This window comes from Podarcis filfolensis, assembly GCF_964270895.1.
Source record: "Podarcis filfolensis genome assembly, chromosome: 3".
In the NCBI taxonomy this organism is placed as follows: domain Eukaryota; kingdom Metazoa; phylum Chordata; class Lepidosauria; order Squamata; family Lacertidae; genus Podarcis; species Podarcis filfolensis.
Window position 1 is genome coordinate 9,628,769 of NC_139606.1, and position 27,949 is coordinate 9,656,717.

The 27,949-nt window shown below is 42.2% G+C and overlaps 1 protein-coding gene and 1 long non-coding RNA gene across 2 annotated transcripts in view; one reads left to right on the plus strand and one right to left on the minus strand.

Annotated features, from left to right (window-relative positions):
• LOC310759538 overlaps nt 1–27,949 on the minus strand; it is a 209,833-nt gene that overhangs the window by 88,987 nt on the left and 92,897 nt on the right. The gene's annotated exons all lie outside the window — the stretch shown is intronic.
• On the plus strand, nt 4,351–27,891 carry ETF1 (eukaryotic translation termination factor 1). The gene is made up of 11 exons (XM_083606647.1): nt 4,351–4,690; nt 4,940–5,070; nt 17,226–17,401; nt 17,485–17,624; nt 19,951–20,089; nt 20,712–20,902; nt 22,001–22,130; nt 23,423–23,578; nt 24,012–24,076; nt 24,201–24,348; nt 26,023–27,891. Exons 2-11 carry the CDS (start codon nt 4,985–4,987, stop codon nt 26,103–26,105), a joined length of 1,314 nt encoding a protein of 437 aa, XP_083462773.1. The 5' UTR covers nt 4,351–4,690; nt 4,940–4,984; the 3' UTR covers nt 26,106–27,891.

A 27,949-nucleotide genomic window follows, 5' to 3' on the forward strand; every position in this document is an offset into this window, starting at 1 on the left:
AAACAATAATGATTAAAGGGTTGCTAAAGTATTGACCGTAAGAGAAGTTTCATTTCTGCCATGAAGGCCATCCAGAGCTCACCTTCAGGTTTGAAGCAACTTCCCGCACTGCAAAGCACAATAAAGCCGTCACCAACTACTGTACTTTCCTGTGTATAAGACAATTTTTTTGCTTCATTTTTAGTTCGAAATTGGGGGTCATCTTATATTCAATGCACAGGTGTTAAAAAAAACACAAGCAAATTATCTTCACTTTGCTGCTGCGAAGAAGCTGCTGGAAGTGCCCATCTCCCCCAAAAAGCTTAGTAACTCTTGGTGATCCCATCTCCCCCCAAAAAGCTCAGTATACTTGGTGCTGAGGAGGTGGACACCAAAGGGGTTGGTCTGTCAGTCACCTGCTTGCTCACTTGCTCAGGGCAGCCAGGAAAGAGGAGCTGAGGCGAGCACGGGGAGCCCACAGCCCGGAGATGAGGCGGGCGAGAAAGAGGCCCCCACCTCAGTGCGGCAGCAGGAGGTAACACTATGATCAGGGGTCAGCAGAGGGCCGGTCCACTGTCCCTCAGAAGTTGTGGGGGGCCGGACTATATTTTGGAAAGAAGAAAAATGAACGAATTCCTACGCCCCACAAATCACCCAGAGATGCATTTTAAATAAAAGGACACATTCTACACATGTAAAAACACGCTGATTCCCAGACCGTATGCAGGTTGTATTTCTAAGGTGATTGGGCCGGATTCAGCCCCCGGGCCTTAGTTTGCCTGCCCATGACTATGATTCTGGTTCGTTTCCAAGACGGTGGAATCTGCCTCCCTTCCCTTCCCAAGAGTTTTCAATCAGTACAAAACTGGAAATCTTTTTGACTGAAAGATCAATTGATTGGTGTAATTTAAATAGGGGTCATCTTATTCATAGATGTACATAGGTGCAGGCAACTGAAACTGAAACTCGTTTGATTAGCAGGCTTAAGAGTTTTAATTCTGTGATATCCTAACATTCATCAAACACATAGCACAAGGGGCAAAATAAGATTCTGTTAAGATGTGGGGGAATTGTTGTCCCACTTAGGAAATAAATCTCCCAGGCTTTTCAGCAGTTGCACCTCCATCTCAAAGTAACGGTAAAGGGGACGAGCATAAGGAGGTATTGCTACAAATACTGTTTGCTTACCAAGGAAGTGGCACCTGATCCCATGCATGTTTTACTGAGGTCACTGGAATTTACAGCTACTGTGGGAGCAGTCCTATGCCTATCTAACTATGCCTACCTCTGCTGGTTTATAAGTAGCATGTCTCAGCTTTGTCTGCTTTGGAAACGAGCAAAACAGGTGACTGAAATGACTGGAGAAAATTCAAATGGCATAGAAACCATTGGAAGCATTTTAATAGGCTAAAGGCAAAAAGTCACGCTGGTTCCAGCTGCAAAAGCAAATGCATAAGACAGTTTTGTCTTACAGTGGTACCTTGGCTTACAACCATAATCCGTTCCGGAGGTGCGTTTGTAAACCAAAACAGGTTGTAACCCAAGGCTCGCTTTCGCCAATGGAGCCTCCCCAAAAAACTTGTTCGTAATCCAAAAAAAAATGGGTTGTAATCCAAAAATAAGGTTGCAAACTGGGACACGCGCTTCCGGGTTTGATGTGTTTGTAATCCAAGGTAGGTTAAGTACTTGATTCATTCTGGAGGTCTGTTCTTAACCTGAAGCTGTTCTTAACCTGAAGCACCACTTTAGCTAATGGGGCCTCCCACTGCCGCCACGCCGCCAGAGCACGATTTCTGTTCTCATCCTGAAGCAAAGTTCTTAACCCGAGGTACTATTTCTGGGTTAGCGGAGTCTGTAACTTGAAGCGTCTGTAACCCGAGGTACCACTGTATTTACAATTACGCTTACTATTTTGTGTAGCCACTGGTTCCACTAAATACCGTATTGTAAACTAGGAGTGTGGTTGGCAACTTCTCTACTGCTTCTAAGGAGCTTAAGGCGCCATTTCAGCTTCACAATATTTCTGAGCGGAAAATACAGATGGGAGATGGTTTGACCAAGAGGAACCAGGTTGTGTTTCTTGCTGTAAGCTGGTTTGGAGTTTCCTGCATCCCTTCCCAACACTGTACTTGCTGCACCATATTGGTTCATAAGCAGAATATGTATGAACCAGGGATGGACAACAGCACTCTCACACTGTTGAAGACAAACGGAAAGTAATGTAGAGATTTGGCATCCAGGTAAGAGGTAAAGGTAAAGGGACCCCTGACCATTAGGTCCAGTCGTGGCCGACTTTGGGGTTGCAGCGCTCATCTCGCTTTATTGGCCGAGGGAGCCGGCATACAGGTCATGTGGCCAGCATGACTAAGCCTCTTCTGGCGAACCAGAGCAGCACACGGAAACACCCTTTACCTTCCCAACGGAGTGGTCCCTATTTATCTACTTGCACTTTGATGTGCTTTTGAACTGCTAGGTTGGCAGGAGCAGGGACCGAGCAACGGGACCTCACCCCGTTGCGGGGATTCAAACCGCCGACCTTCTGATCAGCAAGCCCTAGGCTCTGTGGTTTAACCCACAGCGCCACCCGCGTCCCCTAAGTAAGAGGTAGTGCACACTATATTCCTACGGGGCTCTTGTGACATGTTTTTTTAAACATCAGTTAAGTGCTTTTACCAGTAGCAAAGCAGGTTCTGGGAGTGCCACTTCTCTGGGAAACTTCCATGCGGTCACCAGCATTTGTGTGTTGGCCTTTGAAAATATTGCAGGAGAGCTGTAGGATGAGCTCAGAAAAAAATGCCCCACTAGGCGACCGGAGTCAGTTTAAAATGCTGTTCTAAACGGTGAAATATGACAAATCAAGTAGTGGGTTAGGCAAATTCGTAGACGAAAGAAAGATGAAGCCAAAGTCTCAGCTAGGCCACAAGCTGTTCTCACATTAAATGCCCTTGGGAAGCCCACGAGTTAGGATATGAGTACTATAGCACACTGCTAGCTTTCCCTAGTCCTTAGAGCATGGGTAGGCAAACTAAAGACCAGGGGCCGGATCCAGACCAATCGCCTTCTAAATCCAGCCCATGGACAGTCCGGGAATAAGCATTTTTTTTTTTTACATGAGTAGAATGTGTCCTTTTATTTAAAATGCATTTCCGCATTATTTGTGGGGCCTGCCTGGTGTTTTTACATGAGTAGAATGTATGCTTTTATTTAAAATGCAGTTCTGGGTTATTAGTGGGGCATAGGAATTTGTTGGGACGCGGGTGGAGCTGTGGGTAAAACCTCAGTGCCTAGGACTTGCAGATCGCATGATCGGCAGTTCAAATCCCCGCGGCGGGGTGCGCTCCCGTCGTTCGGCCCCAGCGCCTGCCAACCTAGCAGTTCGAAAGCACCCCCGGGTGCAAGTAGATAAATAGGGACCGCTTACCAGCGGGAAGGTAAACGGCGTTCCGTGTGCTGCGCTGGCTCACCAGATGCAGCTTGTCACGCTGGCCACGTGACCCGGAAGTGTCTGCGGACAGCGCTGGCTCCCAGCCTATAGTGAGATGCGCGCACAACCCTAGAGTCTGGCAAGACTGGCCCGAACGGGCAGGGGTACCTTTAGGAATTTGTTAAATTTTTTCCCCCTTCAAAATATAGTCCGGCCCCCCACAAGGTCTGAAGGACAGTGGACCGGCCCCCTGCTGAAAAAGTTTGCTGACCCCTGCCTTAGAGGCAGCATATTGCCTCAGATACTGCAGGTAGTACACAGCCATAAGGAATGCTACACATAGAGACTTGTCTTCCGTGAATGTGTCTAGTCCCCAGTTTAATGGTGTCTGCATTTTATTTATTTATTGTATTGCATTTATATACCACTTTCTTCAAGGCACACATGTTGGCAGATGTTACTTTCTGCACCTGCTAGTTATAAGAACTAGATGCAACTTCCACATATGGAGGCAGAATACCTTCTAATAGGTTAACCAGGGGTCAAAAAATGAAGGAAGGGAGCCAGTCTTAATCAATGAAAGCAATTACTGTTAATTGGGCTCCCTGGTTTAGTCACAGAAACTTTGGGGAGGGTCTCCTTCCAGCTTCTTCCACACGTCGACGTAGCAGATGCTACTGGTCCACCCCGCCCTGCGGAACTCTCGGACGCGGCTCCACACGTTCCCCCAAAACGCGTGCGCGTCTCCTTTAAAGGAAACGAACCCTGACGCGAAAAAACGTCGCTGACACGGACAACGCGAGAGCTCCGCATCCGCCCTGCGTGACCTCCCCCCCCCCCCGTGGCCGCAAACTACACCTCCCGGCATGCCGCGCGCCGCGGAAGGCGTGACAGAGCTGGTGGGAGGGCGGTGCCTCCTCCGCCGCGGAGCCACCCAACGGAGAGGAAGCTAAGCAACCAATGAGAGGAGGAGAAGTGGCGGAGAGCGCTCTCTCTCCCCCCGCCTCGCGCACGCGCGTTCTCCATCCTCTCCTCCCTCTCCCGCTGCGTGCGTGCGTACGTGCGGGGACCGGAACTGACGTCAGGAGCCCCATGTGAGGCGATTGCAACACATGCAGCGCGGAGGAGGAGAGGAGGAGGAGGAGGAGGGAGGGGGCGCGAGCGAGCGAGGGAGGCGGAAAGGAAAGGAAGGAAGAAGCCGGTCAGCGACGTCACAGGCGCCGTCGCGAGGAGCCCTTCGCTGCCGTCCGGAGAAGGAAGGGAAGGGAGGCGGCGGCGAGGCCTGAGGTAAAAACGCGCGCCCGCCCGCCCGTTCTCTCGCCTCAGAGGAGCGCTTGGCTGGGCTTGTGGTGGCCGCACTCCCGCGGTGACGGGAGACCGGGGCGGGCCTAGCCTAGCCTAGCCTGCTCTGGGAGGGGACGGCTTTTACTTTTACCTCAGCCGAGGCTCCGTTCTCATTTTTTTCTCTCTTTTCCCCCCCCCCTCTCTCTCTCTCCGTGCGGCGGCGGCGGCGGCCTTGGCGGTTGACTCGAACAGCCGCAGGAGGGGCGGTGGAGGAGGAGGAGGAGGAGGAGGGAGAAGATGGCGGACGATCCCAGCGCTGCCGACAGGAACGTGGAGATCTGGAAGATCAAGAAGCTCATCAAGAGCCTCGAGGCGGCTCGCGGGTGAGGGCGGGGAAGGGCCTGGGGTGGGGGTGGAAGAAACCTTCAGTTTCGGGTTATAAAAGGTGGGGGGGAGGGTGGAACAGGAGTCGCTTCACCTCCCCTCCCCAAAAAATAATATTCGCCACTGTATAGAAAGCTTAAAATTTGAGGGAGAAAGCTAGGCTGAAGTATTCTCTCCCCCCCCCCTTTCAAAACTGGGTTGGTTCGCTCCTGTATGGAGAACTATTCAGTCATGTGGATGTCACCTGTGTGGAAACCTTCAACTCCCCCCCTTTTTTCCAGACAGCTATAAAGCGATTTGGTCCAGACATATGGGTTGGGCCCCCCCCCAAAGAGAGAGTTAGACCCCCCTCCAAGAGAGAGTTAGGCCTTTTCTTCCTGTTGCCTCTGTTTTTGGGAGGCCGAGGTCCATATGGAGCTACAGGTGCACAGAAGGCAAAGAGAAGGCTTTTGGGCTTGTCCCGCTAGGGCACCTAAGAAGAAAAAGGTGAATGTTTTGAGTGCCCAGGTCCCAACCTTGAATCCCCAAAACAAGGAATGTGAAGCATGTGGTTTCCTGTGACCTGGGCCCTGCTTCAAAGGCTGTATTTAGCTTTGTCTCTTGGTATCAAGAGTCGTCTTACCCCCACCCCATTCCCTGCATTTCGTCATCTGGAGTGGAGACATTCCACTACTCTTGGGTTTCTTTAAATTTTTCCATTCTTAGTAGAGAGGTGTATATACGTGAGGTGCAGTTCTCCGCCTTGTGTTTTCTTCGGCTACATTTTTCCACTTCCACTGAATTACATGCTATGGCTGCTTGGTAGCCACACTCACCTGTGAAGGAGGAGGGACTTAAAAAAAATAACACACTAGGGTCTTTGCTTATATAGAGATTAATTTTGGGCCAAAAATGCAGCCTCTTGATTATAAAGCTATGTTTGTTTATGCAGTTTTCCTTCCATTCTCACTGTGTTGTACACATTTGGAGGACTATTTTTTTGTGTTTAATTTTTCCTAATAAAGAACCGTAGTAGGGAATGAAGGCCTGCACATGAGATTACCAGGGTAATAGTAGCCTTTGTGGTAGTTGTTTTTATTTCAGATCTCTGAAGTTTTCCATGCACTGAAGAGAGTGGGAGAGTCTCACTTTATACTGGTTGGGAAGAACAGGCCATGCCTATTTCCTCCTCCCTACATACATGGATGACTTGGTAGAGGGGAGGTGCTGTGCTTTGGTGACTAAATTGTCTCTCAAGCCTATCATGAAGTGAGAGTCATGCCTTTCTTCTCCTGAATTATCTGTGTGCCAGAGGACTTGGGAGTGGTGTGAATTTGGTGGGGATCACAAATAGTGGCTCACTATAAAAGCCAGCCAGAATTGGTTGGCCCTTCAGGAGGGAGGCTACTTAGCTGTAAATTCCATGTATTCCACCTGCCTATTCCTGCATTACAGGGGGTTGGACTAGATGAGCTTTCTGATCCCTTTCAACTCTATAATTGTATGATCCTATGATTCTTCAGCTGCCAAAGAAAAGCATAGGCCAGACCAATTACCCTCCTAGATTCACATGGGAACTTTACATTTGCCACTTTGCTGTGTGTTTTGTGGTGAAGTTAAATCAATCCCCCCCCTAAAAAAATTTTTTGCCCATGTAGGTTTTTATGTAGTGAGCTGAAAGCATGTAATATGACAGACAGCCTGGTTTGGGGAAAAGGCACATGGTACCCACACTTGAGTGCTCTGTTCATTAAACTCTTGCACTCGTTTTATAATTAAATGAAGTTAGTGTTTGCTGTGTGACTGGACAGGTTGCTAGACATTAAACTTCAGAACTGATATGCTCTAGTGGAAACTAGTGCAGATTATGCCTATATATCATTAGTACATTCTCAGAAACATTTTTGTTGATACCTTACTTTGTGTATGCCCAGCCTCATAGCTCCGAATCCAAGTAGAATATTTGCTAAGGGAGCTGGACACTTTATCTCTTCATTATGGATTTATTGTACCTTGTTTGGAGTCTATAGTTAAATCCCAGTGGTATAGCTGATCTAGTAGTCTGATTCAATGGCAACTGCTTATGTCTAACGAGAAATTACTGGCTTTTTTCAGCATATTAGCAATTATTCCTCACACAGAGAGTGCAAGCATTAATTTTATATGCAACCTTACGTTTCCCATGTTGGAGGATTATGTGAAACATGGAATCCACATGACAGAGAGACATGCTTCTGATTTCTGCTGGCACTTAATGTGCTGCCACTGAAAAGAAGTGTTCACTATTGAACATGTGTCAGAGAGACAAGGAATGCAAATTGTTTACAAGCTCCAAGTGTTTGTAGCAGCCTGGGAAGTGAGGTGGAAATTCTCTTAGACTGTAGCAGCCAACGTCAGGATATGAAGTGCCACAGACAGTGTCTTGCACAAGGAAACTCCCTCCTTCTGGTGACAGACATCTAAAAAGCCTTTCCGAAGTTTGAAGTGCTCTGTGCATGTATACTGGGTTGCCTGGATCCCACCCACTGGTTAATTGTTGATAATGAGAATTTCTGTGTTGGTAGTTGATTGGATACTCTTTCCAGATAGTAAACTTTGATAGCAGTCAAAAAGCAACATGAGAAGGTCTGCTTATCGTTGCTAATGTTTGTTGTACTGAATTTTAGGTTGCTGAGGCTTCAGGTTGACATTTCTGTAGTGTGGTGTTAACAGTCTCACAAGCAAATAATAAGGGCAATAGGAATGTGTGGTGTGTTTTAAAAATAAAAAACGAACTGTGAAAACTTAAACGGCAAGAAGGAATGATCCAGGATGGTCTTTCAGTGTGTGGAATGTGCAACACAGCAGTGAGACTTTAGAAATGATTGTGCATATCTGAAGTAGGAGCAGCTTCCAAAACGCCACATGTGGGATAGTCTGTCTATGAATCCCATCCGTTTTGTGTGTGTGTGTGGCATTGCATACACCATATGGCCTCATTGCCATGTATCAAAATTTTAATAAACATTACATTCCAGTAACACGCCTCATTAGATTTTGCTGGCAATTTGGGAGAAAGGCTGGAGGACTTCTGATGTCGAGGCTCTGAGTTTTGAATACTGTGTAGTAAATACTAAGGTTGCACTTACAGCTATGCCCTCACCTTCAAGTATAAATGAACTGACCCAAATTTTTGGCAAGCTTAAAAAGAATAGTATCAGAATCATAACCAGTGTTAGAAACTGAGATATGAAAGCTAGGAGCTGGATGGCACTTTAACTTAGGTTATAGGCGCAACAACGGAATGTCTAGGCACACTTTTTTTGTAACAAGAATACAAAGCAGAAAGTGAATGAACTGCAGCTAAAATATTATGTTCATTTTTCACATGGTCTAGTCCTTGCCTTGCCCACCCCCCCAATATTCTTGAGAGGGTCTCTTCTCTAGTCTTCAGAGAGTAGCTGGAAGTGGGGAGGCAGAAAAAGGTCTTCCTTTCCTTCCACTCTGCAGTTTTAATCTAAAATCTTAAACACAGTACTGTGCCCAGAGTTCAGAAACTGTTTGCGCGAATGAAATTCCCTGTTGCAAAATGCACCTAGAACAATGGGAGTTTTGAACACTGATCATAACCTTTCAGTAAGTATTACACCTGGTATGTTTATAAAAAGAAAAAGCCATGACCCTAAGAAGACTCGAGACAGATCCTAATGTTAATTTTTCAAACTCTGGCTTTTAAAAAGACACGTGTATATATAGCTGAGGATAACTGCATAACCTTTTGCATGCTGCTGTGAGTCCTGCTTTGAGGAATTTGACTTATTGTTTGTGGTGAACTTGCTGAACTTGTACCCTGCTAAATGCATGTTAGGATTAAGATTATTGTTGAATGTGCTGTGTCTTGTGGGAAAAGCCTTTCTCATGTCTCTTTACTTTACAATTTTCTAATGCCTAGCAACTGGTGTTAGGGTACAAATTACTGCAGGAGCGAAATGGTCTCTCAGATTACTGCATTCCAAAATGTGGAGGTTTAGATTAAATAGGAAATTTAAAACTTTTTTGGCAAGTGGAGATTCTTGATAATCTGCTTTATGAAGTCATCCACCCCAGGCAGCCCAAAGCATCTCTGGGCTCTGTATGCAGCATTGGTTAATTATCATACCATGCTGATTATTTTGACTTCAATCAGCTGTTGGCAACGTGGAAGAACATTGCAGTTTTTCTTTGAAAATTTTTGACAAAAATACAAGTGTGTTTGGGGGGGGCAAGTGTAGAAAAGATTGAATGAATTCATAGGTTTAGAATCTGAAGGTGATTAGCTATTGTACTGCTTTGCTTCTCCCCTCTTGCCTGTGGTAGAATGAATGTTTATTATTACTGCCAAACAGCCAGCATACACATGTGGTATAAACAATCCGTAATCCCCGGTTTAGCGTTGCATTCAATCCAGAAATTGTAGTTCGTTTCACTCCAAATAAACCACAATAATTGATTCAGTCATAAGGCCAAACCAGGGATCTTGATTTGTTTCTCCTGTGTGGTGGATGGTCTTGAGCAAAGCTTGCGAGACAAGCAAAGTCCATGCCCCAACAATTAAGATCAAACAGTAATCCTATACTAAATTTCTGTTATTGTACACTACTGCTAGATAGACAGTATATTACATCCTGCTTACTTTAATCATTACATTCGTCATTGAGACTATTACCAAAGGAGCTATAAAACCACAACAAATAATATTTACTGCTTGGATTTAACAGTACAATTGTTTCAAATCTTATACAATCCTCTGTTCTATTAAGTGGTCCAATAAACAATAGCCTTTCTCAGGAGTACAAATACTGGACTTTTTTAATTGAGCAGTTTGAAGAAGCTCCAACAATGACTGAACAGTAATCCAAGTATAAAATTGGTCATCCACTTTCAATACAATCCACTACCACCTTCAGTACATTTTTGTGTAAGTATTAAGAAAGCACATGGAAATTTTATTAGCTGGCCAGCTGAATTTGGAGTGGGACTGTGGTAGACATAGAAGGATAGGACGCCGTACAAAGCACTGTAGTCCTGATTCCTGTGATCCTTTTTTATTCTTTCCACACATACCCATATATCTGAAGTACAGGGAATGTTTTAAAGTTTATCCAGAACAAAAGAAAAATGTATCTCCTCTTGTTGGGAACTGCCTGATTGCCAGGTTGCACTCTTTATTTCCAAGATGACTTCAGAGGATAGCGGTTGGACTTGGGACTTAACCTATAGGGAATTGCAGAGTTTCAAATTGGCTCCTATATACAGTATCTATATAAAGCTACTGAGAAGGACTGTCTGGAGGTTTGGAGTGTGGTATCGTTGAAGTACTAAAGACATCCAGCTCTATTATTCTCCTGTGACCCAGAAACAACAGTGGTATGTCTGATGAGAGTAAATAAGCTTGAATCCAGACAAACACATTCTTAAGCCTTCTGTGGGACCTGTGTGCATGCATTGTGGTGGGGGGTGTGTGTTTTCTTTTGAATGGAGCTGCGTTCTACTTGAAGCACCAGGTACTGTTCTGGACCAAATTTAGTTCCAGATGCCCAGGTTGTATCTTGGGCCTTGCTGCCTTTTTGCAGATTAAACTATGCTCACACCTAGAGAATGCAAGATCTAGGAAGTTCAATATACTCTTCTTGATTCGAGATGGTTGGAATTAAGTGGCATATAAATAGTTGAAATAAATTAGCATATTGAAACTTGACATGGAATTGATTCCAAAAACTGGAAGATATAATGAATACGGAAATGGGTACTGAGTTTTTAACTAAGATTACTTAAGGAGGGCCCACAACTTTGCTGAGGAAGCTCCACTTCTTTCAGATTCACTTCAGGATGCAACCCAGCATGGCTTTTAAGTGGTGAGGGGGAAAGCATCCTACATTTTTGCAAGGCTTTTCTTTGGCACAGGCAACTCACAGTTTAAGTGGGGGTTATGTTCCAAGGCACTGTGCATTTAAGTGAAATTGTGTTTATTTGAAACACCATTGCAAAAGCCTGCAGACACCCTGTGCTGCTGCTTTTTGTGATGTTTTTCTGTCATTTCCAGGTTCAGCGCATGAGCATAGTCGCGCACATATTGGATGCGCCTAAAACGGTCGTTGCTTGTACTCTTGAGTTGCCCAGCACTAGGCTTTTTTTTTTTTTGCCATGTGATTGCTTTGATTAGAAGCTTGCAAGATGGTTGTGCCATTCTGGTTGTGCTTATTTGAGCAGAAACCACATTAAGGTGCATCCTGATAGCCTAGCAGATCAAAGCTTTGGACTCTTATAAGGCTTGGAGCGGGAAGTTGAAATTCAGATATTTAGAAGAGAAAGCCATAAACATAAGATGGGGAGCCATGCTGAAAATCTGTTTGTCCATAACAGCCTTTGCCAACCTAGTGCCCAACTTGTATCATCACCAGCATGAAGCCTCATTTGGAGAAGACATGTGTTCTCTTCACTTGAAGTGCCACTTATTTTTAGTATGAATACAGACTGCTCTTTTGTCTGCCTTCGGAGAGTCTGGTCTCACGGGCTGATGTAGTTGCTTCCTTACTCTTCCATAGAGGAGCTGCATTACCTAATGTTTTTTCCTGTTTAGTGCTGATGGCAGGAATTATCTAGCATGATGTTAGCAACTCTTTCGGAATGCAGCTTCCAAAGTGACCTTTCTCAACCAATTGCTTGCCCATTCCTTCATATTTATTTAAATATTTATGACTCACCTGTAATTATATATCTCTAAGTGAGTATATACTCACCTCCATTCTTCATTGTGCGTTTAAAAAACGTTTTATTTTACACAAGCAATAAGTTGGCTAGAAAACCTAAAAACTTACGTTTTGGTATTAGTGTGCTTAACTTGCACATTTTGGGTTGTCAGGAAAGTAGGCCTCGTTTTTGTGCGGAGCTTAATGAGAAAGTTACATCGGAGACAGATCCTGTGTTTTTGTCTTTAAATACAGTGGTACCTCGGGTTAAGTACTTCATTCGTTCCGGAGGTCTGTACTTAACCTGAAACTGTTCTTAACCTGAAGCACCACTTTAGCTAATGGGGCCTCCTGCTGCTGCCACGCCGCCACAGCACGATTTCTGTTCTCATCCTGAAGCAAAGTTCTTAACCTGAAGCACTATTTCTGGGTTAGTGGAGTCTGTAACCTGAAGCGTATGTAATCCGAGGTACCACTGTAGTGATTTCCATTTGTGCATGAACAGTTTTGTAAATAAAATATTCTACCTTGGTCTATGTTTCCCAGAATTATTTTGCCAGTGCCTTCTGTTGATATCATATCTGAGGGTATCCAACAAAGTCCTGTTAGCACAATAATTTATGTCTATGCAATGAGACTTTCTGTCACTGTGCTTGCCCTGTGCTTCCTCCCAGATCTACCCTGGAGGGTTGGGGAGAAGCCCTGAACGAATTAAGAGAGGAAGAAGTAGGCCTGCTACAGAGGTGGAAGTTTTTGTGTTAACAGGATGGCTTTGTTGGAGACATCTCAGTTGTGCACTCAGATTGTACTCAGACTATGACTTCACTGTGTGCCTACTCTTGTGTGTGTTGCTTAACCTTTTCATTATCACATTATTCCACATTTCACTCACTTCAGACCATCTTAGCATTTCATGAATCTGCGCCCCTTTCTGTGTCTTCATAGTGCATGTTGAGGTGGGGAGCTTCAGTGTGCAGTCCTCTGGGCCCAGGATCCACCAGTAATTGCCGCATTATATATCCCTAAGATGGAGGTAGAAAGGGTATTAAATAAAAATACATTGCATGTAAAGCAGTGGGTTGTTTGGGATTTTTTTCTGGCATGCTAGGTCTCCACTGACTTAGATCAGGAAAACATTAAGTCTTAGAACATGCTCAGATGCTTTTCGTTTAGTTGCCTAGAACCATGGGCTGTTAGTTGCATAATGGAAACTTATTTCATTAAATAGTTCAGGGGCGCAGAGCCTTGCAGAAATGCTCCCAGTCCATCAGATTTTTTTATTGGCCTGTGTAGCCCTAGGCTCCTACCTCTTCTGTAAGATGGCCTGAATTATGCTGTCCACCGTGACTTCCAATAAGTTTTAAGGAATATTTACAGTTAAGAACCACTTTACTAAAAAAAAATGGAAGCTGTGTAAATTCTAATCTACATCACCACTCTGCATCCATATATAAGAACACATATTTGTAAGTAATGATGTCCATTAGCATGTTCACACCACTTTTGTGAAACCCTTGCCGCTAGATTATTATTTTTATCTAATACAAAGTACCTGAACTTTTCAAAGCACCATACAGATATTAAAACATAGGACTGTTCCTGCCTACAGCCTCAGATTCTAGTAGACAGTATACAAAGTGGGAGGAGGATGGGATTAGGAAATAAAGCATTGGAGCAGTTGCACATTCTGGCTGACATTAACCTTATTCTAGAACCTGAGCAGTTTGTGTTGCAGAATATGCTACCTGCCCTCAGAACACTTTTCAGTGAACAGAGTAGCTCTAAAGAAAAAGAACCATTTGTCATTGCTCTATAGATTTATTCCTTAGCACCCACAACAAGCTTTGCCTAGGGTGGAGTCAAAACACCAGTGTGTGTGATTTCAGCAGCTAGGCAGCTGCTATAGTGGCCTAGTAACCAAAGTGGGATTGGAGTGTTGCTGCATCAGCTGTTTATACAAGCTTCCTGTTTGGCTAGTAAATTGGCACTCACTTTGTCTCTCTAATGATAATCCATATCCTAGCTTGCATAAGTTGTGAGAGCAGTCATTTGGTCTAGTGACTGTATTGCTCTGATGCGCAAGAGAACTCCCAACTGTGTGCACTGTATTGAAATATTACCCATATGCTCTTGTGAAAGTGTTGAACTTGGATGTAAGCGACATGGGTTTAAATTACTATTTGTGAAGCTCCTTGGGTGGTTGTGGGGAACCCCTCAGTTGTGGAGCAGGAAGAAGTGTGGTTTTGTACTATAAAGTGTTTCGAAGCTGCATTTTGGCAATCCATATAATGACCTCATGAGCTGTTACTTAGTCATTTGTTTCATAATTTAATTATTAAATAATAAGCAGTGCTAATTGCATTTGTACGACTGCCGAATAGCAAATGTTCTCTTGTTGGCTCATAATTTTTTTTAAGAAATGCAGTATTGAAAAAGCATAAATGAATTATGGCGGAAAAAGTAGAACAATTAACCTAAATACGCAATAGAACACAAATTGTAAATGGAGATGCCCAGATCATTAAGCATATGTTGTTTAAAAGAGCTGAGTGACTAAAATAAAGTGCAAAAAAGACCACAAGAATGATGCTGGGCACATTTCTCTGGAGAGGCTCTTCCTTAACTGAGATGAGGTATGCTTCTCTTGGTTTTTCACTTGTGACACACACGAGAAAGAATGAAAGAACAATTTTGGTCCTAGAAAGGCAAAACATTATTTGTGGTAGTTTCTAAAGATATTTTACCATTAGCCTGTGTTGTAATTGTACAAATTTTCTGCTATCTTAGCATGATAATACCCAGATAGCCTGAGTTTTAGTTAATCAACACACAGTGTTTGATTACTGAAGCCAACTGAGGATTCCAAATCGTCTGAATAATTGACAGTATTCAGGGATCAGTTTCTAGAGCACTGAAACTATGGTATGCTGAAAGTTAATCTGAATCTTGATTAAGACAGCACAGATCTGTTATCATTCCTCTTGATCACAGTTTGTTCTGATAAGATATTTAACCAGCAGATGGCAGCAGTGTATTCCACAAGGTGGCAATTGGTATCCTTTTTTAAAATGACATAAGGAAGTGAAAAAACCTTACTGTCATTGAAGTGATTTTTCATTGCATCCTTGAGTAGTTAGATGTAGAAATTGGCTTGTACTGTATCTGAGTGGAAATTAAGATAAGATAAAAGGTCTCCCCCGCAACTGAAGTATATACTGATAGATTTGGAATTTTTTTGAAAAGTTAAAGAAACTCGACCCAACTGTAGAATGATATGGTATGGTACAGTACAAACTTTTAAAATGGCTACTCTAACAATTAGTATCTTGAAGTCACTGAAACTGCTTTCATGGAGTTTCAGATCTAATTAGCTATAGCAGTAAGACTTCCATGTAGTTTTAATACTGTCTGCACCTTGTCCGAACTAGAAAACACATTGTAGCACCCTGCAGTATAGGTCCAATATGTCGATGATTTCATACAACTTTTTATATAAGATGTAAATTTATATAGATAAAGTATCATAAATGGTCTTGCCTCTTGCCTTAAAAAAACCCCATCTAACCTGACACAGCTAAATCATTTACTGTACTAGTCTCAATAGGTGCTGTAAAGTGCACTACAGTGAAAATCCACATATCGGAATCAAAAGGAGTAGGTCTGGCGACTTCCTCTGTCCATCATAGCCAATGTTAGAAAATGGGATAGAAAAGCTAGGAGCCCAAGCGTGAACTAATACACAATTCACATAAGTGACACATTTTTAATATCACATTTTTAACAGAAATTGTTAATACATGTTTAATTTGGTGTTTACAGTAAAAAATATTGGTAGCATACTTCAGTTTCTGAAACACTCTACTCTTTATTGTTAAACTGCTTGAAATATTGTCTATCCTTAACATATACTTTGAGGCTTCAAAGCAAATACATTTCAGTAATCCTTGAGTGTCAGCCAGGCACAAAAAATGGCACCCATACGTTTTAAGATGCTCTCAAATGGAGAATCTTTAGGTGCAAAATGTGCCTGGTGCCCTGCTAGTTTTGAACCCTGGTTGTAGCTATGATGGTTGGGAGAGCAAAGACATAAAAGAAAGGAGTGTTACCTTAGTGCTAGTAACTGACATATTGAAAGCTTGTGTTTTGTAAGCATGGTTAAATTTTTAGCTGCTAAATTCTATCCTACCTGTGTAGGCTTGCTCTCTTATTGAGTACAGGCTGCTTGTTACGAGTCAGACTTCTTGTCCTAAATTCAGGGTGAGGAGAGGTAAATATTGTATATTCAATTTGATCTAATATTCGGGGTGCTTGAACTATGCATCTTGTTTTGACTTTGTTGTACAGCTTTCCTAGCCATCTTGCTAGCCCTAGCACTTAAAGCAAACAGAATAAGTTGCAGTACACATCTTTTGCCAGGCTTTTAAATGTCAGGTTAAGACTTTTTTTATTTACTAAAGCATTTTTAAAAATTTCTGTACTTTGGCATGTTTTGTGGTTTTATCTGTCGTCTCTTGGGCTACATTTTATTGTATTGCGAATGATATGGCTCACTGCTGTGACATCTGATCCAGTGAAGGGAGGTATAGAAATGTGTTAAAACACATAAAACTCCCCTCTGTGTGCATTTGGAAGCTTGCTACTATCTAAGAGATAACATTTTTCAGAAAATAGCATTAATAGAAGTATGCAGCCTCCAAAGGCTATTTGAGTTGCCCATTCTCTTCTGCCCCTTACATTGGAAGGAACCAGCTAGGAAGTTAAGGCATTAATGCCTCATAAAGCACATAGACTTCAGGGATGAAAATACCTGAAGAAAGATTTGGTATTTCTCAAGATGCAGTAGCCTCAAAGTTTCCTTTACCTTCTGGGTTGGTCATTTCAGTTCAGATAAGGCAACTTTAAAGGTATAAGAACTATTTCTGTTTGGAGAAAAGGTATAGACTGTTGGCTCAAAACAAATCAGAATAAAAATGTGCTTCTCATAAACATTCAAAAGTTGTGATGAAACTTTTAAATATTCTTACCATAAATATTAGGAACTCCCTAATAACCGGTGGAACTTCCTTTATACAAAGACGAGAAGCACAAAGAAAGCTGTGGGAGCTGACTTTGTCATCGAGTCTTTATAACAGCTAGACTAGTATGTTCTAAGAGGTAGCCTGTTTTAAATTGTGGGGTGGCAAGCTTCAGTCCACAGCTTGATTCTGGGACTGCAGATCAGGTGAGTTTGACCCAGAAGGCGTGCCTGCTATTTCGCTGTATATAACATTACCAGTTTGGTGTGTACATAGGCTCATAGTAGTCCTGTGGTCAGTATAAGCAACTGGCCTGCATGGAAGGCCTTATTTCCAAAAGGATGTAGCAAATAATAGAAAGTCTTGAACTTCTGAGATTAGTTTTGGGGATGCTTTCTTCCAGGCTTGAAGTCACACAACTTGTGTTAACAGTTTCTTTTCCTTCTTCCCCAGCAATGGCACCAGCATGATATCATTGATCATTCCCCCCAAAGACCAGATTTCACGAGTAGCAAAGATGTTAGCGGATGAGTTTGGTACAGCATCAAACATTAAATCTCGAGTGAATCGCCTTTCAGTCCTCGGCGCCATTACATCTGTACAGCAACGGCTAAAACTTTATAACAAAGGTAAAAAGTTCTTCTGCTTACTTTATGAATAACTTTGTGCTCGCTTTGGCATCATCTAAGGTTGCACCCTGTGCTTTTTACAGTACCTCCAAATGGTCTTGTTGTATACTGTGGAACAATTGTGACAGAAGAAGGAAAGGAGAAGAAAGTGAACATTGATTTTGAACCTTTCAAACCAATAAATACATCGTTGTATTTGTGCGATAATAAATTCCATACAGAGGTAAGTGTCATTTTTCATTTCTAGCCAGATTGTAAATTTGGCTCATGATAACTTTGCTCAGTTTGCAGTATGCTCATGAATAGTTATCGTATACAATGTGTTGGTTACTAGATGTTAATTATAACAACCTATTTCTGAATTCAACATACACTTGTGTATTTTACTTCAAAACATGATTTCCTGTTTCTGTTCACATACAAAGATACTAAGCAAGGTTGTTTACTTATACACCCAGCGTCCAGACCTTTCCAGAAACAAAGGCTGATAGCCATCACAAATGTTGGGATCCAAAGGTTCATTTTTGTCTGGAAGGTTGTAAAAGTAATTGTGAGCTGAGCAAATTGCAGACATAAAATGCCAGACTATGCAAGTGATTTCAGTGGACTGTTACAATGAGATACAGGGATTTTTCCCCCTGGAGTTGAACACTGTGATTTACTAGGCCTTACCTTCCACTTCAAACACATAATTATAGATAAAATGTGTGATAGCTATTGTGTTATTTCTGGGTCCAGAAACAATTCTGATTCATTGGTTAATTTTTCCAGGCAACCATTGGATATCTGGTTTATTCAGAATTGTTGTGTAGCAATAGCAAGGGGACACCATTTCTTGATCTGCCTGTGAACTTGCCGTGTCAGTGATGCTCAGATCAATTAATATTGGTGTACTGTGTTATGCTCAGTGTTGGAAACTGAGATAAAGAAAGCTAGGAGCTAAATGGCACATTAAACCTAGGTTATGGGCACAACAACGGAATGTCTAGGCATGCTTTTTGTATAACAAGAATACAAAGCTGAAAATGAATGAACTGCAGCTAAAATATTATGTTCATTTTTCACATGCCCTTCCTTCCCACCCCCCCAATATTCTTGAGAGGGTCTCTTCTCCAGTCTTCATAGAATTTCTGGAAGTGGGGAGGCAGAAAAGGGTCCTCCTTTCCTTCCGCACTGCAGTTTTAATGTGAAATCTTAGGCGCAATACTGTGCCCAGAGCTCAGAAGCTGCTCTCACTAATGAAATTCCCTGTCGCAAAATTTGCCCAGAACAGTGGGAGTTTCAAACACTGGTTATGCTCTTACTTTTCTGGGAGAAACACTGCATTAGCAACTGTTGTGGGGAAGATGCAAAAACAGTTCCCACTTGGGAGAAAGTCAAAATTTTTGTGATCATTCCTTCAGCATAAACATTTTGACTTTCCAGACCAAAAAATCCCACCCTCTCCTTCCCCTTCATTCTGTTCCAGAGATTCTCCTGACGCACATGTCTCCGAGCCATTTTTTGGGGGGTGGGGCTGAGGCAGAAGCCCTGTTGAGCAAGTAGAAAGCTTTGCTCGGGGCTTCGATTGGTGGGACTCATTAGTTCAGCCCTGCTCAATGTTTCCAAGGTGTGCAGCAAATATCATTGGAAAAGGTCTGGTGTTTGTACGACACCAGTTCAGACTGAAAGACTTGAACTTGCTTTTTCTATATTGGTCTAAATAAAACAGTAACAGTATGCTTAGGGTTCCTTTTTAATATACATTTCGGGCAGGTTTTTGCCAGTGTTACAGCCACCTGCATCTCAGAACATATTTGTAACGTCCAGTTCTTTCATGTGGTGTGCCAGTCAATGGAGTTGTGAAAGGCTTTTAATAGCTTAAATTGTTGCACACCCCTAACGCTGTTTCTAGTCAGAAATGCTAAGTTGGCCACCTTGGGCTGGCCATTCCAGCCCAGTCATATTGCACCTGTGCTTGTTGCTGTCATGGTTCTTGAGCTTTGATGTTCCTGTTTGATGCTCACTTACTCAAACAATTGCTGATTGCCTTAGGGGAGCAATTAATTGCAGGGATGGCACAAAATGCAGGCTTTAGACTTTTATTGTGTATAACTAATACATTCTCCATCAAGCACCAGTTTGAGCTTTTTCTCTTTCGATGCTTGCTTGTCTTTTCCCTTCCACAAAATAATGCATGGTTTTTGTGTAAAAGTGTTTTTATTGGGTTGCTCATTTGCTACTTACTCAAGCTGGCTTCTGATTATTTCCCCGTACTTAGCTTGCACGTCATCATATGCTAACAGTTCTCTCTAGCAAGCTTAAAGGGATGCTGCACAGTGAGCAATGACATTCCTAAATTCAAAAAGGCCCTAGACGAACATAATTAACTTGTTTTTTTTACATGAGTTTGAAGCGAGTCAAGATAGATTCTCAGAGTCTAAAAGAAGGGATAAAGGCACTCCTTCAGGAGAACATTCCTCCTCCTAGATTGATCATATTGATACAGACTTTCCATAACTATTGAATATCGTAAGTATAACACTGGCATCTGCTGCATTGATTTTCAGGCCCTTACAGCACTACTGTCAGACGACAGCAAGTTTGGTTTTATTGTAATAGATGGTAGTGGTGCACTCTTCGGAACTCTTCAAGGAAACACCAGAGAGGTGCTGCACAAGTTCACAGTCGACCTCCCAAAGAAGCATGGTAATGTGTAAAAATAGCTCAAGAATTCTTAATAGTAGATAGGACAAAACATGGTTTATCAAGGAAAGAGAAGATGATTGGGAACATTTGTAAGTGGCTCCGTCATGTCATTTGGAAGGAGGGATATTGCATATCTAAATTATTGTTTTCTATGCTATTTGGGTAACTTGAATGTAGTAATACTGCAGATAGATGCAGACCAGCATCCCATTGCTTAAAGGCTTTGTGATTTTGCAGAAAGCTGCCATTGCACTAATAAAGCAGTCAATCGACACAGCCAGTAATAGTGCTTTGTGCAGCAAATATGATCACTAAATAGGCTTGGCTTCATGTGATGAGCACCATTCACGATGTCCTCACACAATAATGCTGTTGTGGTAATTGCAGTTGAGTCATAATTTATAATAATCTGCCTTGAAACAAGTGTCTGTGAACATTAATATAGACGTGTATTTTGTGTGAACTTGGTTATATGCTTTGACAAACATGTGGTCCAAGCACTTCAAAGTACATGAAAGAATTCTAAAACATTTGGCTTTAAAAAAAAAATGGGGGTGGGGGGAAAACCTGGGGATGGAAACAACTTTCATTATTGCTGTGCTTTTACCTCTGTCTCTCAAAGGAAGAGGAGGTCAGTCTGCCTTGCGTTTTGCTCGTTTGAGAATGGAGAAGCGGCACAACTATGTAAGGAAAGTAGCAGAAACGGCTGTACAGCTGTTCATTTCTGGCGACAAGGTGAACGTGGCTGGTCTCGTTTTAGCTGGGTCAGCTGACTTCAAAACTGAACTAAGTCAGTCAGACATGTTTGATCAGGTAAATGGGGATTTTGGCTGATGGAGAATTGCCCATTTGTAATGAGGGACTGCTTTCTGCTGTTGATTTGATACAGATTTTAGTACTGCTTCTAATGTGATATTGGGCTTTACAGTTTTAATGATGATAATTCTAATTACAGTGGTACCTCAGGTTACATACGCTTCAAGCTACATATGCTTCAGGTTACAAACTCCACAGGTTACAGACTCCGCTAACCCAGAAATAGTGCCTCGGGTTAAGAACTTTGCTTCAGGATGAGAACAGAAATCGTGCTCCGATGGCATGGCAGCAGCGGGAGGCCCCATTAGCTAAAGTGGTGCTTCAGGTTAAGAACAGTTTCAGGTTAAGAATGGACCTCTGGAACGAATTAAGTACTTAACACGAGGTACCACTGTATATATGAAAACTTCTCTGAGGTTATTGACAAAGAATAGTATAGAGATTTATTCAGTGAATACATAAAATAAAAAGAGGCGCCATTAACTCTGAGAAGAAGCTTGAAAGAGATGTGCAGGCACTAACGTTCTATCATGGGACCATTGGAATCATCCAGATTATTCTGTCTAGATCTGGGTGTTCACCAAATGCTACCCGTGTATTTGCATTCTTTGCAGAGGGTTTGCAAATTTCCTCTTGAAATGATAACAAGAGTTATTTGCTACCCTTTTTTGAGGGTGGGATTTGACTGCCTTCGAGGTGAAAGCCTGATATTAGTTACCCAGTTTCTCCTGATTTTAGTATTGATAAAGTATGAGGCAACCTCATTTGCAACCAGAGGTTGTGTTAACTCCACAGTGTAAAACTGTAGGCTTATAATTTACTTTGGTGAGCAGCTTTCAAGCATTGGCCTGATTTCAAAAGCCCTTTGCAGGCTATTAGTTCAATTTGTGCTCTTCCCTCTCCCCCAGCAGTCCATTGGGCCAGAGGTAAAAAGAGAAGGGGACAACCACAGCTACTGGTTTTGACCCCAACAGCTGCTGGCTGCTGGCCCCCAACATATCACCCCCAAGGGAATGCTGCCTTCATTCAACAGACATAATGGTTGCTCATGCCTGATGCAATGTGTCTTCTAACACCACATCTTTTTATTTATAGCGATTGCAGTCCAAAGTACTGAAGCTAGTTGACATCTCATATGGTGGTGAAAATGGATTCAATCAAGCAATTGAATTGTCCACTGAGGTCCTATCTAATGTGAAATTCATTCAAGAAAAGAAACTAATAGGTATGAATAAAATACTATAATTAATCAGATATCATAAGCTGACACTCAAGGTGTTGGTAAAGCACAATTTTGGGAAGGGTGTATTGTCTAGTGGGTAGAGCAAGGGGCAGGCAATAGGTTCTTTAGGATCCCAGCGGATGCAAGACTGGCAGACTGTTAGATAAAAAAGAAAGTTGTTTATTGGTTAGCAAATATTACAATACTACAAGACAGCACCTAATAAACAAAAGAATCCGTCTAGCAGTTATATATCATACTCACTAACCAGTTGCACTTAAGATACCAAGCCAGAAGTGCAAGAACAAAAGGATATTGGGGGAAATAACTGCAAAGGCGAAGTTTGTGGTTCATCTCATTTGCTGCGAAGCCCCCAGGTGCAGCAGATCCTTCGCTCAGTTGGTGAGACCAACACTGACCATTCACCGGTAGAACTCTGTGCAAAGGCTCGCCAAGCCTCTGAAGTCAGACGCTTAAATAGAGGCTTGCAAGCATCATCTCATAGCAGGTCCTCTCTTATCTGTTGCAGTTGGCACAGTGTCCATCCTCCCTCTGTTCCCAGTGATGAATCAAAATTCATTGTCTGTTGTTGTTTGAATTTATATACCGCCCTATACCTGGTGGTCTCAGGGCAGTTCCATGGCTGGGCCAACTACATGACCGCTAGTTGGCTCCTCCTCTCCTCAGGCCAGCTGTCAAGCCTCTGATGTATAGCACATCTGATGCCCAATTCTCATGAAATAATGAAGTGAGGGACAAGTCCTTATCCATCTGATGTATAGTCCTAATTATATTGACAGATAGCGACGTCTAGTGTCAATTCCTCATCATATAACTATTGTTATTCTATACAAGCCAGCTTCATAAACCACTGTTTGAAATTGGCATGTTTCAAATAAACCATAGTTAAGACTAACCACAGTCATTCAGGTTTGAACAACCCAGCAAGGTATTGGGTTCCTCCTTGTAGCATTGCTGAAAGGGGCGGGAAGCAAGTGAGATTGAAGCTTACCAAGACCCATTCTTCTCATTCTAAGCTATGGTTGAGCGTGACATCTGAACCAGGTCACAGGGTACATAACCTGGTAACTATGAAAGTGTCAGTGAGTCAACTGTCCATGTACTGCCAAAGTAATTATCTTCCACCTTTCTGAACGTAATCAACATTGTCTCCCTAATGTCACAGCAGTGCGGTGATCTTTGTGAAATTTAGTTGCTCTTGTGTTCCAGTCTGCACTGATTAAAAATCTGCATGGCATGTTCATTTCCATCTCTCTTGTTTTCTTTAAATGTAGGCCGATACTTTGATGAGATCAGTCAGGACACAGGAAAATACTGTTTCGGTGTTGAAGACACTCTAAAAGCCTTAGAAATGGGAGCAGTAGAGATCCTGATAGTTTATGAGAACCTGGATATAATGAGATATGTTCTCCATTGCCAAGGCACAGAAGGTACGTAACTCCTACCTACACAAATATTGGGATCTAAGGGAATAGGAATTGTATGTTAACATGGGTAGATCACAATGTAAAGCAGTTTGGCTCTTAGATGTGCTCACACTGATGGCATTTAACGACACATCGAACATATACATTCTCTCCTTGAAGAATATAGGTGGTCCCGGCTTCTAGCCAGTAGCTTTCTCACACATCCCCCAATATTTTTTGGCCCAGCTTGCATTCTAGTTGCACCTTTTCTCCATAATGTTCCAAGTATGGTGACTGGGCTAAAAATGCCTCTCCACAAAAATTGGTGTTCTAGTTCCCTGAGCTTAATAACATTTGGCTTTTCATTTGTCAGGTGTGTGCGCAATCTGATTGTCTTGGGGAATTTTTACTAATATGCCTCTTAAACTTCTCTCTCTCTCTCTCTTTCCCCTTACAGAGGAGAAGATTCTCTATCTGACACCAGAACAAGAAAAAGATAAATCTCACTTCACAGATAAAGAGGTATTTATGCAAAGCCGCATCTTTTTCGTACGTTAGCTACAAAGCAACCTAAGACAGTTGGCATATTAGCTATTGATGGAAGTACAGGAAATAGATTTGCTTAGCAATTCTCTTCCATTTTCAGACTGGACAGGAACACGAGCTGATAGAAAGCATGCCTCTGCTTGAGTGGTTTGCTAACAACTACAAGAAGTTTGGAGCCACGTTGGAGATCGTGACAGATAAGTCACAGGAAGGATCCCAGTTTGTGAAAGGATTTGGAGGAATTGGAGGTAATTGGAAAGGGGAAATGGCAGAGTGGTGTGTTTCTTGTAACCCACAATTGCAGCACCCTACATTACTTTAGTGAATTCTTACAACTGTTAAATATAATAATAATTATTATTATTACTATCCCGGCCAGGGCCGGGCTCAGGGCAGCTAACACCAAATATAAATTACAATAAAATGTAATAGGGAAAAAAACAGTTAATTAAAATATGGCTTAAAATACAGCTTTAAAATGTAGCCTCGTTTTAGTAGTAGCCCATAAATCAAGACCATAAAGGGAGGAAACATCAGATATTCACCCGAGCCAGCTATCCATGCTGGTCCTACATGGGCCAGCAAAAAAAAAAACCATGGGAAAATTTATATACCAAATCCCATATAAGGGGTCAGAGTGAGTCTTAAGCCGAAGGCCAGGTGGAACACCTCCGTCTTGAAGGCCCTGCAGAAAGATGTCAAATCCCCCAGGGCCCTAGTCTCTTGTGGCAGAGCGTTCCACCAAGTTGGGGCCAGTGGTGAAAAGGCCCTGGCCCTAGTTGAGACCAATCTAACCACCTTGAGGCTCGGGACCTCCAAAGTGTTGTTATTTGTGGACCTTAAGGTCCTCCGCGGGGCATACCAGGAGAGGCAGTCCCATAGGTACGAGGGTCCTAGGCCGCATATAAGTATCTATGATTGAGGCAGTTGTGGTTCATGCTGCTTTGTGATATCTCAAAGTGATAATAGAATAATGAGAGTTCATATTCATAAAAACAAATTCAGATTCAGTACAGATCTGCTGTATCTTTATGTCCACCTTCTCTAATGGATGCTTCCCATGTTCCTATCTTTCATTCCCAAGTCTGTTAACAAGCTTTTCAGGGTAATCTTGGAGGAATTGCATCATAGAGAGGGACTTACGTCCCCATAAGGGGACACAACCTGTAACCAGAAAAGGGGTATGGTTTTCCTTGGGGCAGTACATCCTGTATGCTCCACCCAGAGCAGAAACTGTACATTCTACCGAGCACAGAGGGAATTGGTTTACAAGTAACTCATCTTACAGAGAGAGAGAGACCCCAATAGTGCATACACGGACACATCTCTGTCAATATTTTATAACTGATGGAGAATAACTTAATGTGATAATTTCCCAGCACTCTTGTTGGCTGCTGGTCAAGATGACAGGAATTTAAAGGCTGTTTTTTTATAGTTTTCTTTTTTTAAGTTATATTGCAGATAAATACGAATCAAAACTTTTAAACATGAAAAAAAGAAAAGAAAAAAGATTAATAAAGGTTACAAAAAAGAAAAAAAGGGGGACTTCTTCGTTTGCACATACAGTATAGGCTCGTTCAATGTTGGCTTCTCTCACTACAGATAACAGGCCTTTTACTTCTCAGAATTGAACCCCAAATTTCAACTTCGGTTGGGTCAGACTGTGAGTGCTTGCTTGTTCAGGCTGGAATAATTCTTTACCACCTCCTCTGACTTTAGATTTGTCTTGCCAGTCAAATGCCTCACTTGAAGAATTCACATGCCAGTTTATGCACAGGTCTCTTCCCACCTTCCAGCTTTACACAGGTCTTTCCGAGAAATGGAATCAATAGAGGTGGAAAGGAAATGTGTACAGCCTTCTTCTTTCGACTCCGGGGTACAAAGTGTTTGTAACATCTTCCTTCTAACGTTTATTTCCAAAGGTATCTTGCGGTACCGAGTGGACTTCCAGGGAATGGAATACCAAGGAGGAGACGATGAATTTTTTGACCTTGATGACTACTAGGTAGTCGACCTGGGTCTGGCAAAACGTGCCTCACCCCTCCAGCATCCAACCCAAGGAAAAAGCTTGCGATGGAAGACAAAACAGATCCCTGCCTTAGAATTGGAGTTTTTCCAGAACTTTATCCAGAACACCGGGTTTAAAAGAAGAAGAAAGAAGCAAACCCTACTGATTTGTCATAGTGTCAGTACAGCAGCAATCTACTAAGTTTCTATAATGCCATTTTGGACTAATTTAAAAAAAAAAATCCCAGTTTTTACTTTTACTTAATGGTGAAATTGGTTGCTCTTGTATTTTATGAAAATGATTTTTTTAACCTTCATGCTACATTAACTGCTGTAAAACCTTCATTTGAAAAATTAATAGATTATACTGGTTTGTTTCTTAAATTGATTGGAGGCAATTAAGTCGCTGCGTTTTGCAGTGAGAAGACCCATTTACATGGCGTTCTTGGCTTAGACTGCGGAAGAAGAACCTTAGGAGGTGCACCCATTGCTCTTGGTCTACAGTGGTGGAAGTAATAGAAATTGAACCCTTATGGCATGCCAGCTTTCAAAGGTGCGATGTGTAAATTCAGACAGTCTGGGAGCTCCACCCATTTTAATCTTTGACTGCAAAAGCGCTGCTTGTTTCAATCAAGAAGTATGTCTCATTTGCGGCAATCAAAATGCCAGGGTCTCGGCAGGCTTGATTGGGGATTATGAGTCGTGTGGCCTTCACTCTTCCCTCTTGTCAGTCAATAAACAGTTTCCACAAGCAACCTAATGCTTCTTATGCTTGGTTCTATTCTTTACTAGGGTTTGGGAGGTGTTTTTTTTTTTAGTTCTGCTTTGGGACTGCATAAGCTGCCTTGGTGTGAGTTAACATCAAAATTTCACAAACTGCTTTAAATGCAAGTAGCTAACAAAATGTGACTGATGTCAACCTTGGCACCGGGGGCTGTGAAGCAGCTGTAGAAATTAGCAAGTTCTCTCTTTTTTTAAGAAGCTTGGCGCCAAAGGTTCACTTTAAACACTGTGGGATCGCTCACGCAAGGCAGTTAGCTCACTTTCCCGAATCCCCCTGGGACTGTCTGGTTTTCTAAAGGATACTCTTGATATTTTAGTGCCTAGCTGTGTTCACATTTTCCTCTTGTCCTTCATGTATTGGTAAAACTCCCCAGCTGGCAAATTTTGCATATCGTTCCAATAATCCTGTCTCACTTGAACTGGAAGGCGGGTTTGTCTTAACGTAAACCTCCTCACAGTGTATTCTTAAAAAGAGGTCCAAAATGACTTTCTGTCAATGTGAGCAATAGAATTTGTATCTTTTTATAACTCCGCAAGCAGGCAGTGTGTGTGATTGTCCACGAGAAGTGTTCACGTAGGGTGAAGTCTCTTCCAGAAAGCAGTACACTTGGATTTTGCCATTGTAAATGGGTCTGCTGTGACATGACAAGAGCAGGAAAATTGGGTGTAAATTTACATTTTTGAATATACTGCTTGTTTCACATTTAGGGTATGCAGCTCCTTTTTTTGTAGTTTTATTTTTACTATTTAAGTTTGGAAATGATGCCAAATTTTTGTATCTCTTTAATCAATGTGTTATATCTGGTGATATATATTGCATTATATATTGATGTGTATATCAATATATACCGATATGTATTACACTTACACAAACACATTAAAAGGGTGAGAATCCTAGCCTTTTGCATACTACATAGCCTCTTCAGAGAGCTCCCAAGCAGTGATATCTTGGTGTTGTGATGTACAGAATGGAGAAGAGTATTAAACCATATTTAAGAATATACCCTGGATTCCTGATTTTATTTGACTCGGGGAAGGATTGCAATAGTGAGTTACTAT